This window comes from Mytilus californianus, unplaced genomic scaffold, assembly GCF_021869535.1.
Source record: "Mytilus californianus isolate M0D057914Y unplaced genomic scaffold, xbMytCali1.0.p SCAF_2, whole genome shotgun sequence".
In the NCBI taxonomy this organism is placed as follows: domain Eukaryota; kingdom Metazoa; phylum Mollusca; class Bivalvia; order Mytilida; family Mytilidae; genus Mytilus; species Mytilus californianus.
In genome coordinates, this window is record NW_026262668.1 from 77,201,665 (window position 1) to 77,221,766 (window position 20,102).

Genomic DNA, 20,102 nt, shown 5'->3' on the forward strand with positions numbered 1-20,102 from the left:
TAGTTCAGTGAAAATGAACGTCATACTAAACTCCAAAACATATAAATGAACTAAAATTAAAAAACATACAAGACTAACAAAGGCCAGAGGCTCCTGACTTGGGACTGGCGCAAAAATGCGGCGAGTTTAAACATGTTTTGTGAGATCTCAACCCTCCCCCTATACCTCTAGCAAATGTATAATAAAGAAACACACAGCAGTACGCACAGTAAAACTCAGTTTAAAAGATGTCAGAATAGATAACAAAAGAAACTAAGCAAAATGACAATGATACATAAATTAACAAAGTTTTTTTTTCAAATTTTTAATCATTTTAGAAAAACAACTTTGTTAACAAACTTCTTGTTACAACTCGCTTGGAAACCGACGTGTAAAACGTTGAGGAACAATAAAAAAAGCTTTGCAGAACCAAAGCTCTAAAGAACTTCATTTGTATCGAGGGATAACTTTCCAATTCATCGGATTTTATATTTTTTGTCAACTGAGTTTTTTTTCAAATTACACACAGGACCGCGGTTACTGGCTTTGAGACTCTTGTTAACTTGCAGTCCACCAGGAATAGAGACATCGACTTCCTGGTACTAAAACAAAATAACTAGATACCGAATAATTGGATTAACCTCACTTTTTAATGACTATTTTTCGTCAGTATTTGTTCGTTATAGATAATGAAAATCAGAAAGTATCAAACGATTAACAGCAAATTGCCAATAATGAAAGATAATATCACTCTATTGGTTATAAAAAGAACTTTACAAGATAGCCAAGCAATCGAGGGAGGGATTTATAAATCATCAATTCCCAGAAACGTTTGCTACCGCTTTACACATTGAATTGCCTAATTTGTCTAACATCCTTTAAAAAGCTGGGGTCACACATTCACGATTTTTACTGCCGTCCTTGACCGGACTATTCCCGATTAAAATTTGTTAAAAGTCTGATCAAGATCCTGTGAATCGTGTCTGGAAATTCAAACTTTAATTAAAATTTGTAAAAACATTTATTGAATCACGAAAACAATCAAATATTGTTCCGGAAGCGTCCAAATTCAGCCGTTTTCAACCGAATTTGTCCCGATAATCCCGTTCTCAATCCGTTTCTTATCCGATTTGTATCTTTCGCATGGAACAAAACGACCGAATCTGTCCCGACAGCGTTCCGATTCTACCGAATGTGATCCGACAGACATCAGACAGTGACCAGACAGTGAACCGACGCTGACGGAAGATGTACGTTAGAAAACTGTCGCCATATTCGGGACGATTAGGTACTGTCGGAACGCAATCCTATCACACTCTGATGTACCGCATTGCACACGGCTTTGTCTGGACTCAGTCGTATTGTGTTCTGTAATTGTCGGGACTCTGACGTGGGTATTATTGCCGAATTTCGTATTAATAACTGGACTATTCCGGAACGGTTTCGGCAAAGACGGTTCGCATTCGGCAAGATCTGGATGCAATCTGGACTCAATCGGCAAAAATACAGCAATGACAAATTTATCCAGATCATGCACGTTCCAGAGGACAACGTCCAGAAAACACAGAACATTGTTACGATTTTAATTCTATACATCAGAATCTGTCATGACAGTCACGATTGTAATCCGACTAGGCAAAATCGATTGAGTTTCCCCGAATGTTACGGGACGCACCTAACTGTCGGGGTGCTTGGTCGACCACTCCGGACCTTTCCCGATCCGTAGGAATCTGTTACGAACGTAAATTACTTCGTTAAGACAATGATAGGACATTCCAGATCACTGAGGATATCAAAATGTCTGATTACTATCCTCAATGAACTGGAATGTCCTATCATTGTCTGATTACTATCCTCAATGAACTGGAATGTCCTATCATTGTCTGAACGCAGTTATATACGTTCGTAACAGATTCCTACGGATCGGGAATGGTCCGGAGAGGTCGGCCAAGCACTCCCGATAGTTAGGTGCGTCCCGTAACATTCTGGAAACTCATCCGATTCAGTTAAGTCGGAACACAGTTGTGACAGATTCTGCGGTATCAGATCAAAATCGTAACAATGTCCTGTGTATGTTCATTGTCTGGTCACTATCTGATCTTTGTCGGACCGCATTCGGGAGAATCAGGACGCTAGCTGTCAGGATAGATTCGGTCGTTTTTTTACCATGCGAAAAACACAAAATTTAATTTTACAGGGTGCATGTAATAGAAATCACAGACTTTTAAATGCTTAAAAGAATTGCAAGTCGTTATCACCATATTTTCTGTAATAAGGTTTCTCGTGGAAAATTCATATTCTATGGTAGTTTTTATTCTACCTTTGATAACAATGTCGTAGTCGTAAATATATCTATCAACGGCAAGGGTTACAAGAATAAGATATTTTAAAGTATTATATCCAAACAATCGGATTGCTACTAAACAACAATAATAAATATACAATAAACTATACAAATAATGTAACATTTACAAAAAATATTAACAAAAAATCTAAGTTTTTTATTGTTTTTTTTTTTTTTCTTTTTCTTTTTCTTTTCTTAAATGGTAGACAATATGCCTCCCCTCGAATTAGCATTAACATTTCTATATTTTGAACAATTATATAAAAGAAATACTGCTTACCTCTGTTATGTATTCATTTATATATTAGGTTATATTGAGAGAGAAAGTATTCAAATAAAAACATACATGTAAAATCAACAGTTCATGCACAATTGTTAATAGACAGGAGTGACTATTTAATTCAGTTAAAACGGTTCTTTCTTCCGATGTTCTAAAGAAGTTAGATACCTATAGACCTCTCACAAATATTGCTGATTCCATTAAATTTTATGATGAGACTTTACAAAACCTGTTAGCAGTGTTGTTCTAATGTTGATGTTATCTTGAGCGGCAGTATTCAATCAACAGTTATGGCTACCTTAAGCTATAGCGTGATGTAGTAGCGAGGACATTTTAACCCAGATTTCCAAATTAATGCCATCTTTTATTTTGTTATTCAAGTTAATGGGATTCTGTTGGTAGCTGCACCCTCAATGTCTTTATTGCATGTTATATTTTTTCCACATGTATAGTCTAGATAAGCAAATGGTCAGGTTTGTGTGCATTTCAAACGGATTTAACCCCACCACATTTTGTGCATGTAGTAAGTCAGGTCATCTGGACTATGTGTTATAAAAAAAAGAAGATGTTGTATGATTGCCGATGAGACAACTCTCTACAAGAGACAAAATGATATAGAAATTAACAACTATAGGTCACCGTACGGCCTTCAACAATGAGCATATAAAACATATAAATGAACTAAAATTAAAAAACATACAAGTAATTTTAGAGGCCAATTCAATTCAATTCAAGCATGCAATTGAATTGATTTTTTTTGTGCAATTCTGCACTTTGCGCGTAGTTTGCATCTGCAATTGTTCATTTATCGCACTGTCATCATTTGATTGAGTTTTGTTTTCATATGTTAGATTTATAAAGAATGTTAAAATATTTATTGACAAATTTCATCCAGAACTTCTCCTACATATATTGCTAATAATCCTGCATTCATAACTTAAATGTATTCTACAGGGGTAATTGTAGTCATTTGCGGCGTAAATGATGTTTCTTTGATATACGTTAAGTAGGCTCCACTGCGGGACAAAGCGATAATTAAAGTAAGGAAATGTGAAATAAACGTCGATGAGACAAGAATTAATCAAACACACACACACACACAAAACAAAAACAAAAACAAAAGACACCAATACTTCGTATAAAAACTTTTTGGCATTACTAATTTAATTCAAGTATTTTTTTTCTAAAACAAATTAAGATGATTCGGTAACTTGAACATATAATGCTGGTATTAGATCAGATGCTGCAAGTCGTATACCTATTGTACGTATTTTTCTGCTCTCATATGTAATCTAACAGATTAAAACGTAATCAGCTATGTTCGTCTAAATGACACTATAGGTATAGAATATATACACCAAAGAATTGTTACAATCAACTAAGGACAACTTAAACTTAATTGTCATAATGTGTTAGGTTTATTTAAAACAATAAAAAAAATACACCTATACTACATAAACGAACAAATTAACGCCCACCCATTCAATTTATTTAAATATTCATCCTCAAGGCATACTTTGTCTGATCTGTACGGAGAAACAAGATGGGCATATTCAAAACTAGTGTTATTGATTTTATGACTTTTCTTTTGATGTTCTTTGGTAAGTACTTTCTTCAGTACAGAAACATATAACTTCCATGGTTTATATGTCTACCGATAAAAACAGAAAGATCATGAAACAAGCTCACATGATTGTTTCCGTCTTGAAATATGAAAAAAAATATGTGAATAACGGGTGAAAGATATTGAAACAAAAAGGGACAGCAAAGCAAACAAGAGACAATACACGAACGTGGGAAATCAAATGTTACAAAACGGGTAATGAGAATAACACTTTATAAATTTGGTGCGTCTGGGAACGTTCAAACATAAAAATTTGAAAGCCAAGGATGTATGAATACTTGAATACTTTAGCAGCTATGTCTTCAAAGGGGACTAAAAAGAAATAGCTAAATACACGTAAGGTCAATTTTGTCTGAGGGAGTTGGAACTTTAGCTTCTTATTAATTTCTAAAGTTATCAACAGAGAATTTAAGAAAAGTATGTTATAAATAATATACTTACCGAAATACTGACTACTGAGCTAATGATACCCTCGTGGACCAGCAGTCTATTAGCAGCGGTTTCGTCATGGACAAACAACGAGAACACTCGTTAACTTTTCTTTTAGGTGTTAAGGGTACTTATTTGGACTGAAAAAATTTTCAACATATTTAGTTCTTTAGATGTAAACGGCCCATAAGTTTGGAACGACTTATGTTAAAAACTTTAAGTAGTTTTAGATCATGAAGGTCATAATGTTTGGACAATGGTTCAAAAACCTTTTTAATTTTTAAGATAATCTTTATATAAATAAATAAAAGGGAGGTAAATGAGACAGTAACCGAATTATACCCCCAAAAAACCAAATTCAAGACATTTGAAGTTAAACAAACAATTTGGACAAAAGCCAAATGTCTTGACTATGTGCGAAGCTCTAAATCGCCCCGAGTCAGTTAAAGTTTTGAATTCATTTACTAGAGACAATCAAAGTTCTGCCATCAACACCCAATTCCCCAAAACATTAAGATATAATTGGATCCAACTTTGGACTGGTACATGATGGTAGCTGCACTGTGCAGGTTTTTTTTATTGTGTTTTAGTTTTAAGACATATGGTCTAGATATGCAAAGGGAGCGGGGTAAGCGCGCACGATAAAACCGATTTAATATAAAAAATAAGATGTGATATGATTGCCAATGAGACAATTATTCACAAGAGACCAAATGACACAGAATTAACAACTATAGGTCACCGTACGGCCTTCAATAATGAGTAAAATTCATACCGCATAGTCAGCTATAAAAGGCCTCGAAATGACAAATGTAAAAAAATTCAAACGAGAAAACTAACGGCCTGGTTTAACAACATAATGAACGACAAACAAAAATGATATTCAGCAAAAACGACAACCACTGAATTACAGGCTCTTGACTTGGGACAGGCACATACAGAATGTGGCGGGGTTAAACTAGTTTGAAGGTGCCAACCCTCCCCTAACCTGGGACAGTGGTGTAACAGTACAACTTAAGAACAAATTATAAGAAACAGTTAAAAGGGTTTAACTCATCATATGGATACAAAGCAGAAATATATCTAACAAAAACACAGAGTGGACGTGGCAGAGTACTTATACATCTCCACAACAAAAAGACACTAATTACAGATCTGCGAGTACTCGCAGTTATTGATAGCTAGTTCAAAGCCAATAACAACTTAACCCCACTACATTTTGTGTCTGTACCAAGTTGGACTATCTTGTCTATGGGGTTGTTCGTTGTTGTTTGTCGTTGTATGTGATTTATTTTATGAAGAGTTTGGTGTTGGTTGTTGATGATGATGATGATGGATGGCTGCTTAACGTCACGCGGCAAATCAATATGCATATTCCGGACGAGAACATGTTAATGTAATATGAGTTATAACACTGCTTTGTACTAGACCGACACACTGAGCCGGATTTTTAACGTGCTAGTTCACAAGTTAACAGTCCGCAAGAGACATGTCAACTTACCCGGACACATTATTCTGACTCCGAGCCGACCAGTCTTACTCCTTATAATGCCGCGTGCTTAGCGGAGAAGCAGCAAATACCAATTTTAAAGTCTTTGGTTTGACCCAGCCGGGGTTCGTTGGTGGTTGATGGGATGTGTTGCACTGTTCAGTATTTATTTTTGCGACTCCTGCTGTCCCTTTTGATGCACAAAAGTATCAGTAAAGTCGGTTCGGATTACGGACGAAACTCGAATAAAACCACAGAATACATAACTTGTTACCGGTAGCAGTGGCAACATCTATACTGTTCCTGTTTTTACTGTTATCAACAAACAACAAAAAATTACTAAATTATTTTATTAGAAGCTAACATTGCAGCAATTTTGTTCAGAATTAAAACTCTGTATCTTGTGCTTCCAAATTGTTTCAATGGTTTTTATAATTTTCCTGTCAAACCAAAAGAGACAATTTTTTAAAACTGACTCTCTTCCAAATTTTTCATTTACGAGTATTTATTAATCTAGTGTTTTTTTTCATTTTTTTAGACTTTTTGTGTTTGCTTATAATGTTGATTAAATCATTTTTAAATGTTCAGTTAGGTTTGTATTTTTAAATTTATACCTCAACTGTTAAACATTACAGTAATCAGACAGAGTAAACTTGAAGCTTAACCAGCTGTTAGACATCGGTCATGTATGCAGACACTTATAAAATATATACTTCAAACAATGGTAACAATCAAATAAGGGCATCTTAAATTAATTTGTCATGTAGTATAGTTAAAACAATCAAACATGATACATACTACGAACAAAGGAAAATCATGACCCATTGGATATATTTAAATAGTCACCCATAAGTTATACATTATAGGGTATGAACGAAGACAATTCAAAACTAGTTTTTTTTGGTCATGAAGATTCTATTTAATATTTTCAATTCGAAAAAAAAACATCAGAAATTTCAAACCTTAGGTTACATGCTTTAAAGATTGATTCTGGATACTAATGAATCATTTATTGATCATTTTGGAGTCATTTTTTATGTCCACACATGTAATGTATATAAGTTAAATAATTTGTAAATGTTCAGTGCGTTAATAATTTCAAACACCAAACATAAATGACAATTAAAGAAATAGGAATACGAATATGCATGTTTGGTTATATTTAGCAACGACATTATTAACTTTCCCGACAGCGCAAATCTAATTTATACAATGAATTTTCTTTATTTCTGTCTATATGTGAATATTGAGTAGAACTGTTCAAAATAATGTGTATGGAACATAAAAACGCTAAGATGAACTGCCCATACAACAGCTTATTTAAGCACAACTAGGATAAACTATACAGCAAACTGAATTAAACGAGAAACGAAACAAAGAAATAATGATATCAGGTAAAATCGTTTCATTTCTATTATAAGGACTTATATTTATTGCAAATGGACAATGGACGGCTGCAGGCGAGCTTGAAGTGAGAAAGCAGAAGCTAGATTCGATAACATATGACAGACTTGTCAGACCAACTGAAACAGTAGCTGTTAAGGCTGCACTTAATCTGTTATCGATCGATTCATTGGTAGGTATATTAAACAATAATACAAAATCCGTTATCGATTGATTCATTGGTATGCATATTAAATAATAATAAAACAATCTGTTATCGATTAATTCATTGGTATACATATCAAACAATATCAATACAAAATCCGTTATCGATTGATTATTAAATATGTTTATTAAACAAAACAAATCTGTTATCGATTGATTTATTGGTATTTATATTAAATGATAAACAAATCTGTCACATGTATCGATTGTTTCATTGGTTGTACGTTAAATGATTCACAAATCTGTCACGGTTTTCAATTGATTAATTGGTTCGGACATTCATTGATAAACAAATCTGTCATCGATATATTCATTGGTATGTGTATCAAAAGAAACTTTGAAAAAACAATGGTAATCATGCATAAGTTTTGTTACATGAGTAACAGTGATAAACGATTTTTTTTTTTTTTTAATCATCAATTTCATATTTTTGCACGATTTGGAAGATATTGATTTTGGGAAAAAACATACAAGATGCAACCAGAAAATACCCGATTATGTAATCGTTTATATGGTTGCTGGATGCTGTCGTTTCGAGTTATTTTGCTTTTTCTTGTAATATGTATAAAAGATGCATTAAACAATTTGACAGATGGAAAACATATCGGTGGCCTTGGGCTGTTTTCTTCTCTTTGGTCGGGTTGTTGTCTCTTTGACACATTCCCCGTTTCTATTCTCAATTTTATATGTATCGAGAGTACTATAAAACACAGTCCTCCCTCACGACCAGTTAAAATCACCCGAGATACAAATACCTGAGCTAAACCCCGACACAAGCCTTGGTGTTAATATAGAAGACATAATAATACTAGTCATTTAATATGGCTCTTTATCTTTTTCATCTTTATTTTGATAAACACAAAACAATTATTTAAGTTGCTGATTTTTTTACTATCATTATGCAGTAATATGAATCAAAGTACTGAAGTACTAAACATCGGATGACCGCAAGTTCTTGTGGATGGTCACAAGCACTTGTCTCAGAAAAAAAATCACATCTCAATACCTGAAAGTGAGATTAAGGTACATAGTTATATTTTTTTCTGAGACAAGTTCGTGCGTGGATGATGAATAAATGACATGGAATTCAACCTCACTGTAATAACTATTATATTGTAGTGATACAAATCAGTATACTCTGGTTTGTTGTTATATATTATATTAATATTTGTATATAACAGTTACATATATAACGTTATATAATTTTCATCCATTTGTATATCATTCTATTCTACTATTCTAATAATAGTGCAGTACAAGTGCATGGTGGACACTCTTCTGTAATAATTCGATTTTTCTAATAGATTGGATTTGAGTATGCATTCATATTTTCCCGCAAAACGTTCTTGAGATATTCTTCCGCATTCGTTAAAACAAATTTTCGGTATTCTTGATTTGTTATTGATATATATATTTCTCACGACAAAACATTTCCATGTCATTTATCTATGTTCTTTAAAATTATTTTTATGGATATTTATTGATGAAATTGATATATAACAAGCGATAAGGAATGTTATTTTGCGTTCGGTTATCAGTCAAAAACGAAAGTCACGTGAGTAGAAATGTCTGTGGCAATAATACACCGGAATGCCCTCACGGTCATCCGATGTAAAAATTATTACAATATATTAATTGTGATATTAATCAATTCGGAATTAAAAGGTTGTATGTGTAGACGGAACATTGTAATGACTATACATAATTTTAAAAGGCTTTAATAAAAGAAGACTTTTACAGTCTTTTGATAAATAACAGACATACGCAAAAACTATAAAGGCTTCGAAGCTATAATACAATCAAACTGGTTTTCCTGGTGAACATTTTATAAAGACTAACTGTCGTAAGTGACAATGTATATATTTTCCTTTAAAGAGTTTACCACACAAATTACCTCTATGTTTTATGACAAGACTGTGTGTGCTTGATTCTTCATCCTAAACAGCAATTGAAATATATGTTAAGTGATTATTTTGTAAACCATATAATTTAAAACTCAAACATTGTACCACCTGAGTCTCACTGAGTGAGCCAAAGTTAGAAATGTACGTGGAGTGGGTTTTTTCATTTTTGGTAAAAAAAACAGTCGAAATTAATCTTTAATGGCGCATAGTTTGTCAAATCCAAATTCAAAATCAAATTCAAATTCAAATCAAATTCAAATTCAAAGTTTTATTTAAAGTCGATATTCAATAAACTACATAAACACAAGCTATAGTGAGCTTTTCAAATCGACTGAATAACAACATATAAACACACATACATAAGTCAGGAAAACAACACAATCTTAAACATACAGTGCATAGTAAGTGACATATAAAAGTTAAAAAGCAAAGTAGGCAAAATAAAGTATATCTTAAAACATAGCACAACTTAAAATGATAAGCACAGCAGATAATAGCAACTAAAAAAACTAAACAAATCAAATAGTCACATAAAAAATAGAAAATAAAAAAGCACAGGCATAAAAACACGGCACTGGCATGAGCTGTTATTTGGATCCCATGTTTGTACCAATTTTTTTAATTGGTCAAAAGATGTTTCCATTCAACAATTGTTGGGCAGCTCATTCTAGATTTGTGAAGCATTATAGCAAAACGATCTTAAACCATACCTGGTAGTTCTGACTTTCGGGAGTAATGGTGTTTTCTGTTATACTTCTGAATTTTGATATCTATTAAATCATGAGATGGCTTAGACTTTTTTTCTGGATTATTTTTGTCAACAAATTGCAAATGACTTCCCCCAAGATAATTTATCATTATTTTCAATATTTACTTATTTTATCATTAAAATTTTATATCAATAAAATCATAAAAATTGTCAATGACGAAAATCATTTCCTGCAAAGAATTTTGTATTTATGTAATTGAAAATAGTTTTAATTGTTAGGGTAATAGTATTGATATTGGGATAACATTAGCTACCAGTATATCATATTACACCATCTTGCAATCAAAGTGTGCAATTACCCTTCTTTAATATAGAACTAAATATTTCAATTATCTTAACAAATAATGAAATGTATTATATATAACTCAATCTACAGCGTAGCATTTTTATTTTGTAGGACACTAAATCCATGACGCTTACAATGACCGGTTGGTTGACAGTAGTAAGTAACTTACACGTGATATTTTGCAGCACTTAGAATGCACATTTTCAAAATCAACAATATTTTGAATAATGAGTCCACAACCATGACAATATGATCAAATATCTTTGATGCTAATAAACATATAGCGGTGTCCTAAAATCATGATATCACCCCCGTTTTTTTTGTGGCGTTCGTTTTTTCTCAGTCTTTAGTTTTCTATGTTGTTTTTTTGTATACTGTTATTTGTTTTTTGGTTGTCTTTCGGTTTTTGCCATGGCATTATCAGTTTGTTTATTGACTTCTGAGTTTGAATATCCCATCGATATCTTTTATAAACTACGTAATTTTAAGCATTCTAGTTGGAGTTTGTTATGCTTTGATTATTATGACTATTTTGAAGATGATGTCCTAAAACTAATGCTACGTGCACGATACAAACTGAGCTTGAAAAAATATCACAAGCTCTCTATCAGTTTCTGAGGTATATACAATAGCTATATTTCTATCTTGAAAGGATTGGACAGACAGCAGATTGGCTTGGACTGTGGATGGTACATTAACAGCTGATTACTTCTACGCTCTGGACACCGAAATATGGAAACCGGAACTCTTTATTGACAATTCGTAATTATATGCATATGCTTCTTTTATAATTCGACAAGTGCATTTAGTCTAAGAGTTAAAAGGATAGAAGGAATTATCAATAATGTTAGATAGCACAAAGACAAAACACTTCAAAGAAAAAAGACGTGTATAACTACACAATTAGAGAAAAAAACAACAACAGGTAACACGGGGTTTACATAGCCTGACTTGTTATAGACATACATTGTGGTAGGGTTAACAAGTTTTACTTGCACACCAAATAATAACATTCCCCTTTTATTTTTTATATACCATTCGTTGCAAAAGCAAAAGCAAAACACATAAAACGGCCAACGTGATCAACAAAGTTAAAGATTACACACAACTAGGAAAGCATTGCAGAAGCATTCCCGTCACAACTGGAAAGGTCTATTGCGGTTCGTTTATGGAAAATCAATGTTTTCTTCCCATACATGCGTAGTACTACATTTTCAGTTTACAAATTGTGTACTTGTGCAGCCCCTTAGGCAAAGCTAAATTTGAAGGATGAAGGCTGTTCACTTTATTTACTTTTTTCTTGGGGTGTCTTAGATGTAATATTGCATTCGAACGAGTGAAAAATAGAATTCTCAAAGTTTGCTAATATTCTTTTATCAAACAGATTTTGACACCTACGTTAAGGACGTCTGTTTCATTAATTTTGCAATGAGCTCCTTTGAGTGTACTAAACTATACATGGATGTTTATAGAAGTAATTATTCTGATTTAATTCATGTTGCTTAGTGTTTGTTCTTCTGATATTAACTTGCTTTCAAGTTTTTATGCCCCACCTAGGGGCATTATGTTTTTCGGTCTGTACGTCTGTTCGTCCGTCCGTTCGTCTGTCCCGCTTCAGGTTAAAGCTTTTAGTCAAGGTAGTTTTTGATGAAGTTGAAGTCCAATCAACTTGAAACTTAGTACACTTGTTCCCTATGATATGATCTTTCTAATTTTTGAGTTTTGACCCCAATTTCACGGTCCACTGAACATAGAAAATGATAGTGCGAGTGAGGCATCCGTGTACTATGGACACTATCTACTACAGTTTTAGTATGGATGGGTAGTGTTACATCTTACAAAGTCTATCCAAATTTATTTTTGCAAAATATTCGGCTCAAGCCGGTGCTAGGGATCATCTTAAACTCGCAGTGAGGTGAGAGTTGTTTTGCTCCGTGTTGAAGGGCTCACTGTGACTTTGAGATGAAGAACAGCAATAAAAGCGCTGTTCCTTTGCTTATTGTGTGTTTTTTTTCCTGTGCATGTACTGATTTTGTGTCATGGATGGATACCCCATACTCTTTGTTTTTCTATTAATGTTATCTATAAAACATTCTCCTAACTGTAAAACGATAAAAGAATAAGTATTCTGCCGACACTTTATTCTTTTTTAAAATAAATTGGGCAATGCATGGGAAAAGAATTTCATATTGTCGAATAAATTGTGAGCTTAATGACATGACTAATTTACACAATTCGAGCAAAAATGTATACACAGTTTTTATTTAAGTTATTCTTCAAATTTAATTAAGAATACAATACAATGAGTCGGTTTGTTGATTATTTCATTAAACTCTAAGACAGATATATGTTTTGCCTGCTTTTCACATTTGTCGTGCGCTCTGAAATCGGTACCATACGTTTGTAAAAGGATTTTGTTTTTAGTTTTCAGTTTTGGAATATTTTATTTTAGTTTTCTGTTTTGTACTTTTAAATATTTATAGTAATGAATAAAGACAAAAGAGATTACCCAGTTGAATCAATGATTTTTTTTACTTTTGCAATAACTTAAATTTTAGTTTTGGTCGTTGTGAAAGTTAAGCAGTCATCAATCCATTTATTTTTTTATCATAATTTTTTCTATCTTTTTCAAATTATGAATTTTGATTGTTTGCTTGGTATTTCGTCTTCGTCTTCATCTTTTACACAGATTTCGGGTACATTTACCTCCATAAAGGAAGGAAATCTTACTACCGATAGATCTTTAATATCCTTATAAACAAAAAAGTTAATATCTCTATTTAATTATATTCATTAAAAACTGTCTGTCACACAAACATTAATTTATAAAACACAACAAAACATACGTTATTTTGCTTCGACAACCGGTCAGTTTGTTTATTAAAAAGATCGAGATACACATTTTATTATTATGTATAATATATCATTTGCATTTATGCGATGTTCATTTTCTAAAATATCAATCTATACACTTTCACCGAAAAGTGTCTATATATATAACGTTTAGTTCAATGAATTTTGTTATAGCAATTTTTCTCGATTGTTTTTCAATAATTTTGCTAAGACTAAAAGGTGTTGATTTGTCCCCAATCTTCATTTGAAAAAATAATGATAACTTTGGAATTACATTATTCATATCTATATTCTGCATGTTAATGTACAAATAATCATTTTTGCCTTAAAACAGGAAACAAGATGTGAAAATATTAAACGACGCCTACCTACAGTTCAAAGTTGAGAAAACGGGTGTTGTCGAATGGGAACTTCCTCTAATATTCCAGACACATTGTGAAGTAGATGTAACCTTTTATCCTTTTGACAAACAATCATGTAGTATTGAATTAACCAGCTGGGCTTATACTAAAGAAGATTTGACACTAGAGGCACTTTATGAAGTAATAAAAACGGAAGACCTACAGTAAGCATCCCTTACCCTATTATTTATTGGTATTACTGTAAAACTATGATGTTTTAACTGAGTCTCAAAAGCTAAAATAGTGTAAAAACTGTGCGACTGTAGATATTTGATCTTCAAAACAAAATCCTATTCTCCTCTTAACTTCTTGTATGTATTAGTTTTTTTCCTCTCATAAGTTGGTTATGTTAGAATGTTTTTTATTCAGGTATTTTTTTCCAATCATGCATGAATAATGTGCAATTCTACGGCTAACAAAATAATAAAAGTTCGAGGTAGGATTGGAGTTCGAGTTGAAATTCTACTTAAAGTGTGAGTTATTTTTTTAGTTTGAGTTATTCGAGTCAAAATTCAAATTAAAGTTCGAGTTGTGGTTTGAGTTATACTTCGAGCTCTAGTAATATTTTGAGTAGGATTCGACTATAGTTTCAAGTTAAACATATTTTTTGAGGTGCAAACGATATTTAACTGAAACAGTACCAATTGAATATTAAAATGTGACTGAATAAGAAGCCGAGAAAATCTCAAAATCAAAAAAGGGAAAGAATTGCCGTAAAAAAGAGTGATTTTTGAATAAATTGCATTAATAATCCACACCTTCGTTTATCCTTTTTTAGCTTTGATAACTAATTTAATCACTTTGCAAGTGCTTTTCCAAGTCTATTACCTCGCTAGTGGTTCTCTTTTGTCAGATGTTAAAATGTTTTGTCATTTGAAAAAAAAGATGTTGTTGAGGGCAGATTTTTGTAGTCTATTAGATTTATTGACAGTTTTTTAGACACCTGCCTATTGACAAAGACCATATGTAGAGATTTAGGTATTTTGTGTTGTTTGGTTGTTGTCTAGTTGACATATAACCTACATCGCCTTTTATTCATATTTGGAGATTAAGCGGCGTTAAAGAACTATTCAAATGGTATACAAATTTGGGTAATTCAACATTATTGAACTATATAATATTTTTTAGTTTAAACAATATTTCATTTTTCAAATGTGCATAAATGACAAATACAAATACAGGGATTCGGAAACAAGACAAACTTATATGAATCCGTCTTCCTTAGCCACTTTTGGTGAATATAAATGCTAATAGAGTAAAAATTTGTAAATATTTACATCCGGCAACTGGGAACTTATCTCCAAAAATGTTTTTACTATTTTTAAACATTTTTTCCAGGGGGAGGCTTTTGTCTTGGGTGCGTTGTTCAAGCCCCGTCTTTTGGTTGTAGCAAGATTAAGCTATTATAATTCCTTAAATGATAACTTTACAGTTACGTGTAATATTTACACTTTCTTCGAAAAAGACTACGAAAGTTACACTTATTTCGAAGAAGACTACGAAAGTTACACTTTCTTCGAAAAAGACTATGAAAGTCGTCTGAAAACAAAACTGTTACAAGGGACACAATATCTTTTAAATAGAAGCAGCCATAAAAGTAACAAATATTTTAAAGGATCTCGATTAATCTAGACTTGCGTCAAATGGGTTTATTTGCTAGATAAAATAAATGGGTTTTTTTTCTGTCAAATTTCAGAATTAATAAATGTAAAACTATTTCAACACATGCAAATGCAATCGATTTTAAGATTTTATATGAAAACGTAGTTAGAGGGATTTTAATTCACAGTTTGTGCAAGTTTAGTATGCACTACAACAAACGAAATTTTATTTTTACGTTTTGAACTCATTGCCATCTCTTATTTTTAATTCCAGAGAAAACGGAGAGTGGGCTGTGACAGGCTCAGAAGTTAAAGCAAAAGATCTTACAGAGACTAAAGCCTCTGGATCAGTTAAGACGTATCCCGTACTAGAGTTTGTTATCACACTACGACGGAAACCTCCGTATTACGTACCTGGAGTCATCCTACCAGTACTGCTTGTAGCCTTTTTACAGATCCTTGTATTTGTACTCCCTGTTGATTCGGGAGAAAAAATAGGGTTTTCAATCACTGTACTGCTGGCTTTGGCTGTTCTTTTAACATTGGTGACGGACAGTATGCCTGCATCCGCAGTACATATATCATATCTCTGTAAGTGAAATGCTAAATAGATATAGGAAGATGTGGTATGAGTGCCAATGAGACAATTCCCCATCCAAGTAACAATTTATAAAAGTAAACCATTATAGGTCAAGGTACGGCCTTCAACACGGAGCACTGGCTTACACCGAACAGCAAGCTATAAAGGGGCCCAAAAATTACTAGTGTACAACCATTCAAACGGGAAAACCAACGGTCTAATCTATATAAAAACGAGAAACGAGAAACACGTATGAACTACATAAACAGACAACAACTACTGTACATCAGATTCCTGACTTAGGACAGGTGCAAACATTTGCAGCGGGATTAAACGTTTTAATGGTACCAAACCTTCTCCCTTTTCTGAAACAATAGTATAACATCACAACATAGAAAGACACACTATAAAATATTAATTGGAAGGCTTAACTCAATCAAAAAACGTAAATTAACACACAATGAACGAATAAATTTGATCTGTGATACCTGAATGCAAATACATAGTTAATAAAAATTATAAGGGATAAATAATTATGGTCAAAAGTAAATAAACAGGTTTAAACAAAGTTAAAGTATGATACAACTGTGAAATGTTAAACAATATTTAGAAAATCATCACTTTTGAAAAACCTGCGTCATATTATACACAGGTAAATGAAAATAATTTTGTTGTTAAGTATACTTCTTCTTAATTCTGTGTGTATAAAATCTTCCGTTTAGGAATACCAAAAAATTTCTTTAATATCAATAAAACTAATTTAACACTTGGTACATATGGGGTGAATATCAACAATAAAACTATACAATAAGTGCAAATATGTTTAAGAATAAAAAAATCCAGAACTTCGAAGCACGGTTAAAAAGATAAGACGTGGAAGAATTAATACAAAATAAGGACAGTGATTACAACCAAAACAACAGTTGTATTGTATCACACGATAATGTATGCATGAACTTGCATAGAAATTATCCTAAACCTCGGCATTAACCTGTCACCAAGCTTCTCATTTTGACTGCCTAAATGTCATAAACGGTTCAAAGAAACACGTATCGTTCACTGAGCTCACTGTCAAGTATTAATATAAAATGCTGAGTATAATACAATTCTTGATAATTTGGTTGTGTGTCAAATCAGTTTAATGATACTAATTAAATTATACTAATCGCGAAAACGCGAAATCGAAAACGCGAAATCGGAAAGAAAAAATATTTCGCGTTTTCGCGTTTTCGACTTCGCGTTTTCGACTTTGCGATTTCGCGTTTTTGCCCTATAGAATATGAAGGGCGAAAACGCGAAACGCGAAAACGCGAAATGGCACTAACCGGCCACCATAGAAAAGTCAAAAAGAGACGGAAGATACCAAGAAGACCTTCATAACTGATAAATCGTGAGAATCTGACAACTCCATTGTATAAACTGAAAGACCACGAAAAGACAAACAAGTTCATAAAACGCTACATAGAAACACGAAGCCCACCAAAAACTTGGGGTAACTCAGGTGCTCCGGAAGGGCAAATGTTTTTGAGAACAAACAGGAAAATAAAGATTTTCAGTGTGAACCATGATAGAAAATAGCGACGAAATTTACTATTTGACAATCCTTTGCTGTATATATAAGAAGCGTAAAAACTAATCTCCATTGAAATGTAATCTGTGTATTAAATTGCAAAATGGGCATTAAAATACAGATATATTTCAATTATTTGCATATAGTCTTTTACATGTTTTAGCACATTATTCTGTGATTTATATTCTACATCTATGATTCACTTTCAATTTGGATTTAGATTTAAAAGTAAAACCGCACACAAGAGTATAGAAAGTTTATGGGCGACAAATAATATGATCAAGAGAAATTAAGGAAATAGAGTTCTCACAAACAAACTATTCCAAGGACCTCTCGTTGAAATTAAAGGAATATCAGTAACAGATTTGAAAAATGAAAATAAAAATCATCTGAGTTGCTACCCTAAAAAGAAAAACATCCATCTTATAATCCTAGATATTTGTAATTTTTGTTTCAGCTGTATATCTAGCTATGACGCTTGTTCTTGGTGTCTTCTGTGTTTTTGCTACAGTGCTTGTAATCCGGATCAATTTCCGAGATGATGCCGTGCCAGTTCCTAAATGGGTTTACAAATTAATTCGAGGCTGTTGTGTTCCTATTTCTTGTTGGAGAGGATGTTGTAAAAACTCCGTGTCTACCAAGAAAGTAGACGATAGTATATCCGTAAGTTATGACAACAATGATGATCTGCTCTGTTGGAAAGATGTGTCCGCTGTTCTTGATTGGTTCTTCTTCGTGCTATTACTAGTCTTGACAACTCTGCTGACATTAACATTTACCTTGGTTTTGTTGATTGGTGGCTACACATAAAGTTGTATCTGTTATCACATTTTATATTTAATTTATGTCTTCTTTTTTTTCAATTTGTAACATACTAAACGTCATTAGCATTTTATAAAATCAACAGAAACATTTCGTTCACAAAACATATCTGCATAAATATTATGAAATTTCTCCAGTAAATGTGTGATGGCTATAATTCTTTATATTCGTCGTCATGTAATTCACACAGAAATTTTGTTAATAACCATGCATTCTGAAACGACTAGTATAGGCTTTTGTTTTATATAGGACTCAAATGATAACAAGTGACTTACCGTTGTTGTGATTGGACGTCAAAATTCATTACAGGTTCCGGTGCTTACTTTGCAACAATAAAGTGAGTCAATGTAATATTGTTTTTAAATACCCCATTATTATCTTTTCCATTTAGTCAGACTAATCTGAAAATCCAGTTATTATGCTTTACAAGTGGTGCAACCTCCGTACTTTATGCTTCATCTCGAGCTCTCAATTCAGAATTTGAAATTATGGCTGCAAAGCAAGATCACAATACATTGTGTGTAGTTTTGTTTTTTTTTTTAAGTGGGATTCAAAATATCCTCACTATGGTTACTGTCAGGCTTTCCCACAGCATTGTTCTTTTTTTTTACTACTGGATAAATCTTACTGCATTAGGTTGAAGCAAAACATTTTTCTTGGATTTGTTCTACGGTGTGTTGAAAAGTAACAGATTTTACTTCAGATTTTATAGGTCAAGGTTCAAACAGACAAATATTGAAGGAAATTAAATTACAAAACAGAGAAAATAGGTAATTCGACATTTTATAATGCCTCTAGAGGTGACCATGTGGTTTGAAGAAGTGAGCATTCCATATGACAACTTTTAATCTCAACAAGAAAGTAAAACAAAAAGGACGACTAAATATTTGATGTCAACAGTGAAACGTATTTCTCAAATTTTCAATAGACATGGACGGAAACAAAAATAATCTCTTACACGATCGGATTCATATTTTAGGATTTACACGTTAAACTGTGTTTTGTGAGTTCTTATTCTCATTATACATGTATTCTGATATACTTTGTTGAAATAATACATACAGGAACAAATAAAACATGAAAGAACAAAGTATGTAACTACAAGTATTCATTTTAACATAATAAGACCAAAACGGACCAATCTCCAAACAATTTCCTATCTTAAAGACGGGTTAAAATATAGATGGTTTAGTTGTAGACATTATATATACAAACGTTAGCAACATCGGACAGAACGTCGTGGTGCGTTGTTTGCACCTTTGCTTGGTTTAAGGTCTAATCTTGTTTTATTTAGATACATTTTTGTGCGTTTTTAGTTTGTATATAATGTTGGTTTCTAGTCATACCCAGTGACCACGTGCTTAGATGGGATTTGAAAAACGACATATGATATGGAAATGACAAAAATTAAAATCTAGAGACTGGAAAGACTTTCGAAAATAGTTTCTTTTCCAAAGAGTGACAGAAGGTACCAAATGGAGACCCAACACTCATTAATAAAAGAGAGACCGACAAAATCATGGCACGAAAGCGAAAAACGACGAAAAGACAGTCTTCAATAAA

General features: G+C 32.7%; 1 protein-coding gene across 1 annotated transcript; it reads left to right on the forward strand.

The window, feature by feature from the left end:
* The first annotated feature begins 4,115 nt into the window (after positions 1–4,115).
* Positions 4,116–18,890, forward strand: LOC127728251 (neuronal acetylcholine receptor subunit alpha-2-like). Its single transcript, XM_052235531.1, has 7 exons — positions 4,116–4,204; positions 7,567–7,721; positions 10,824–10,868; positions 11,365–11,474; positions 13,900–14,130; positions 15,842–16,158; positions 18,175–18,890. The coding sequence occupies exons 1-7, from the start codon at positions 4,147–4,149 to the stop codon at positions 18,525–18,527; spliced, it is 1,269 nt and encodes a 422-aa protein (XP_052091491.1). The 5' UTR covers positions 4,116–4,146; the 3' UTR covers positions 18,528–18,890.
* Positions 18,891–20,102: the final 1,212 nt, after the last annotated feature.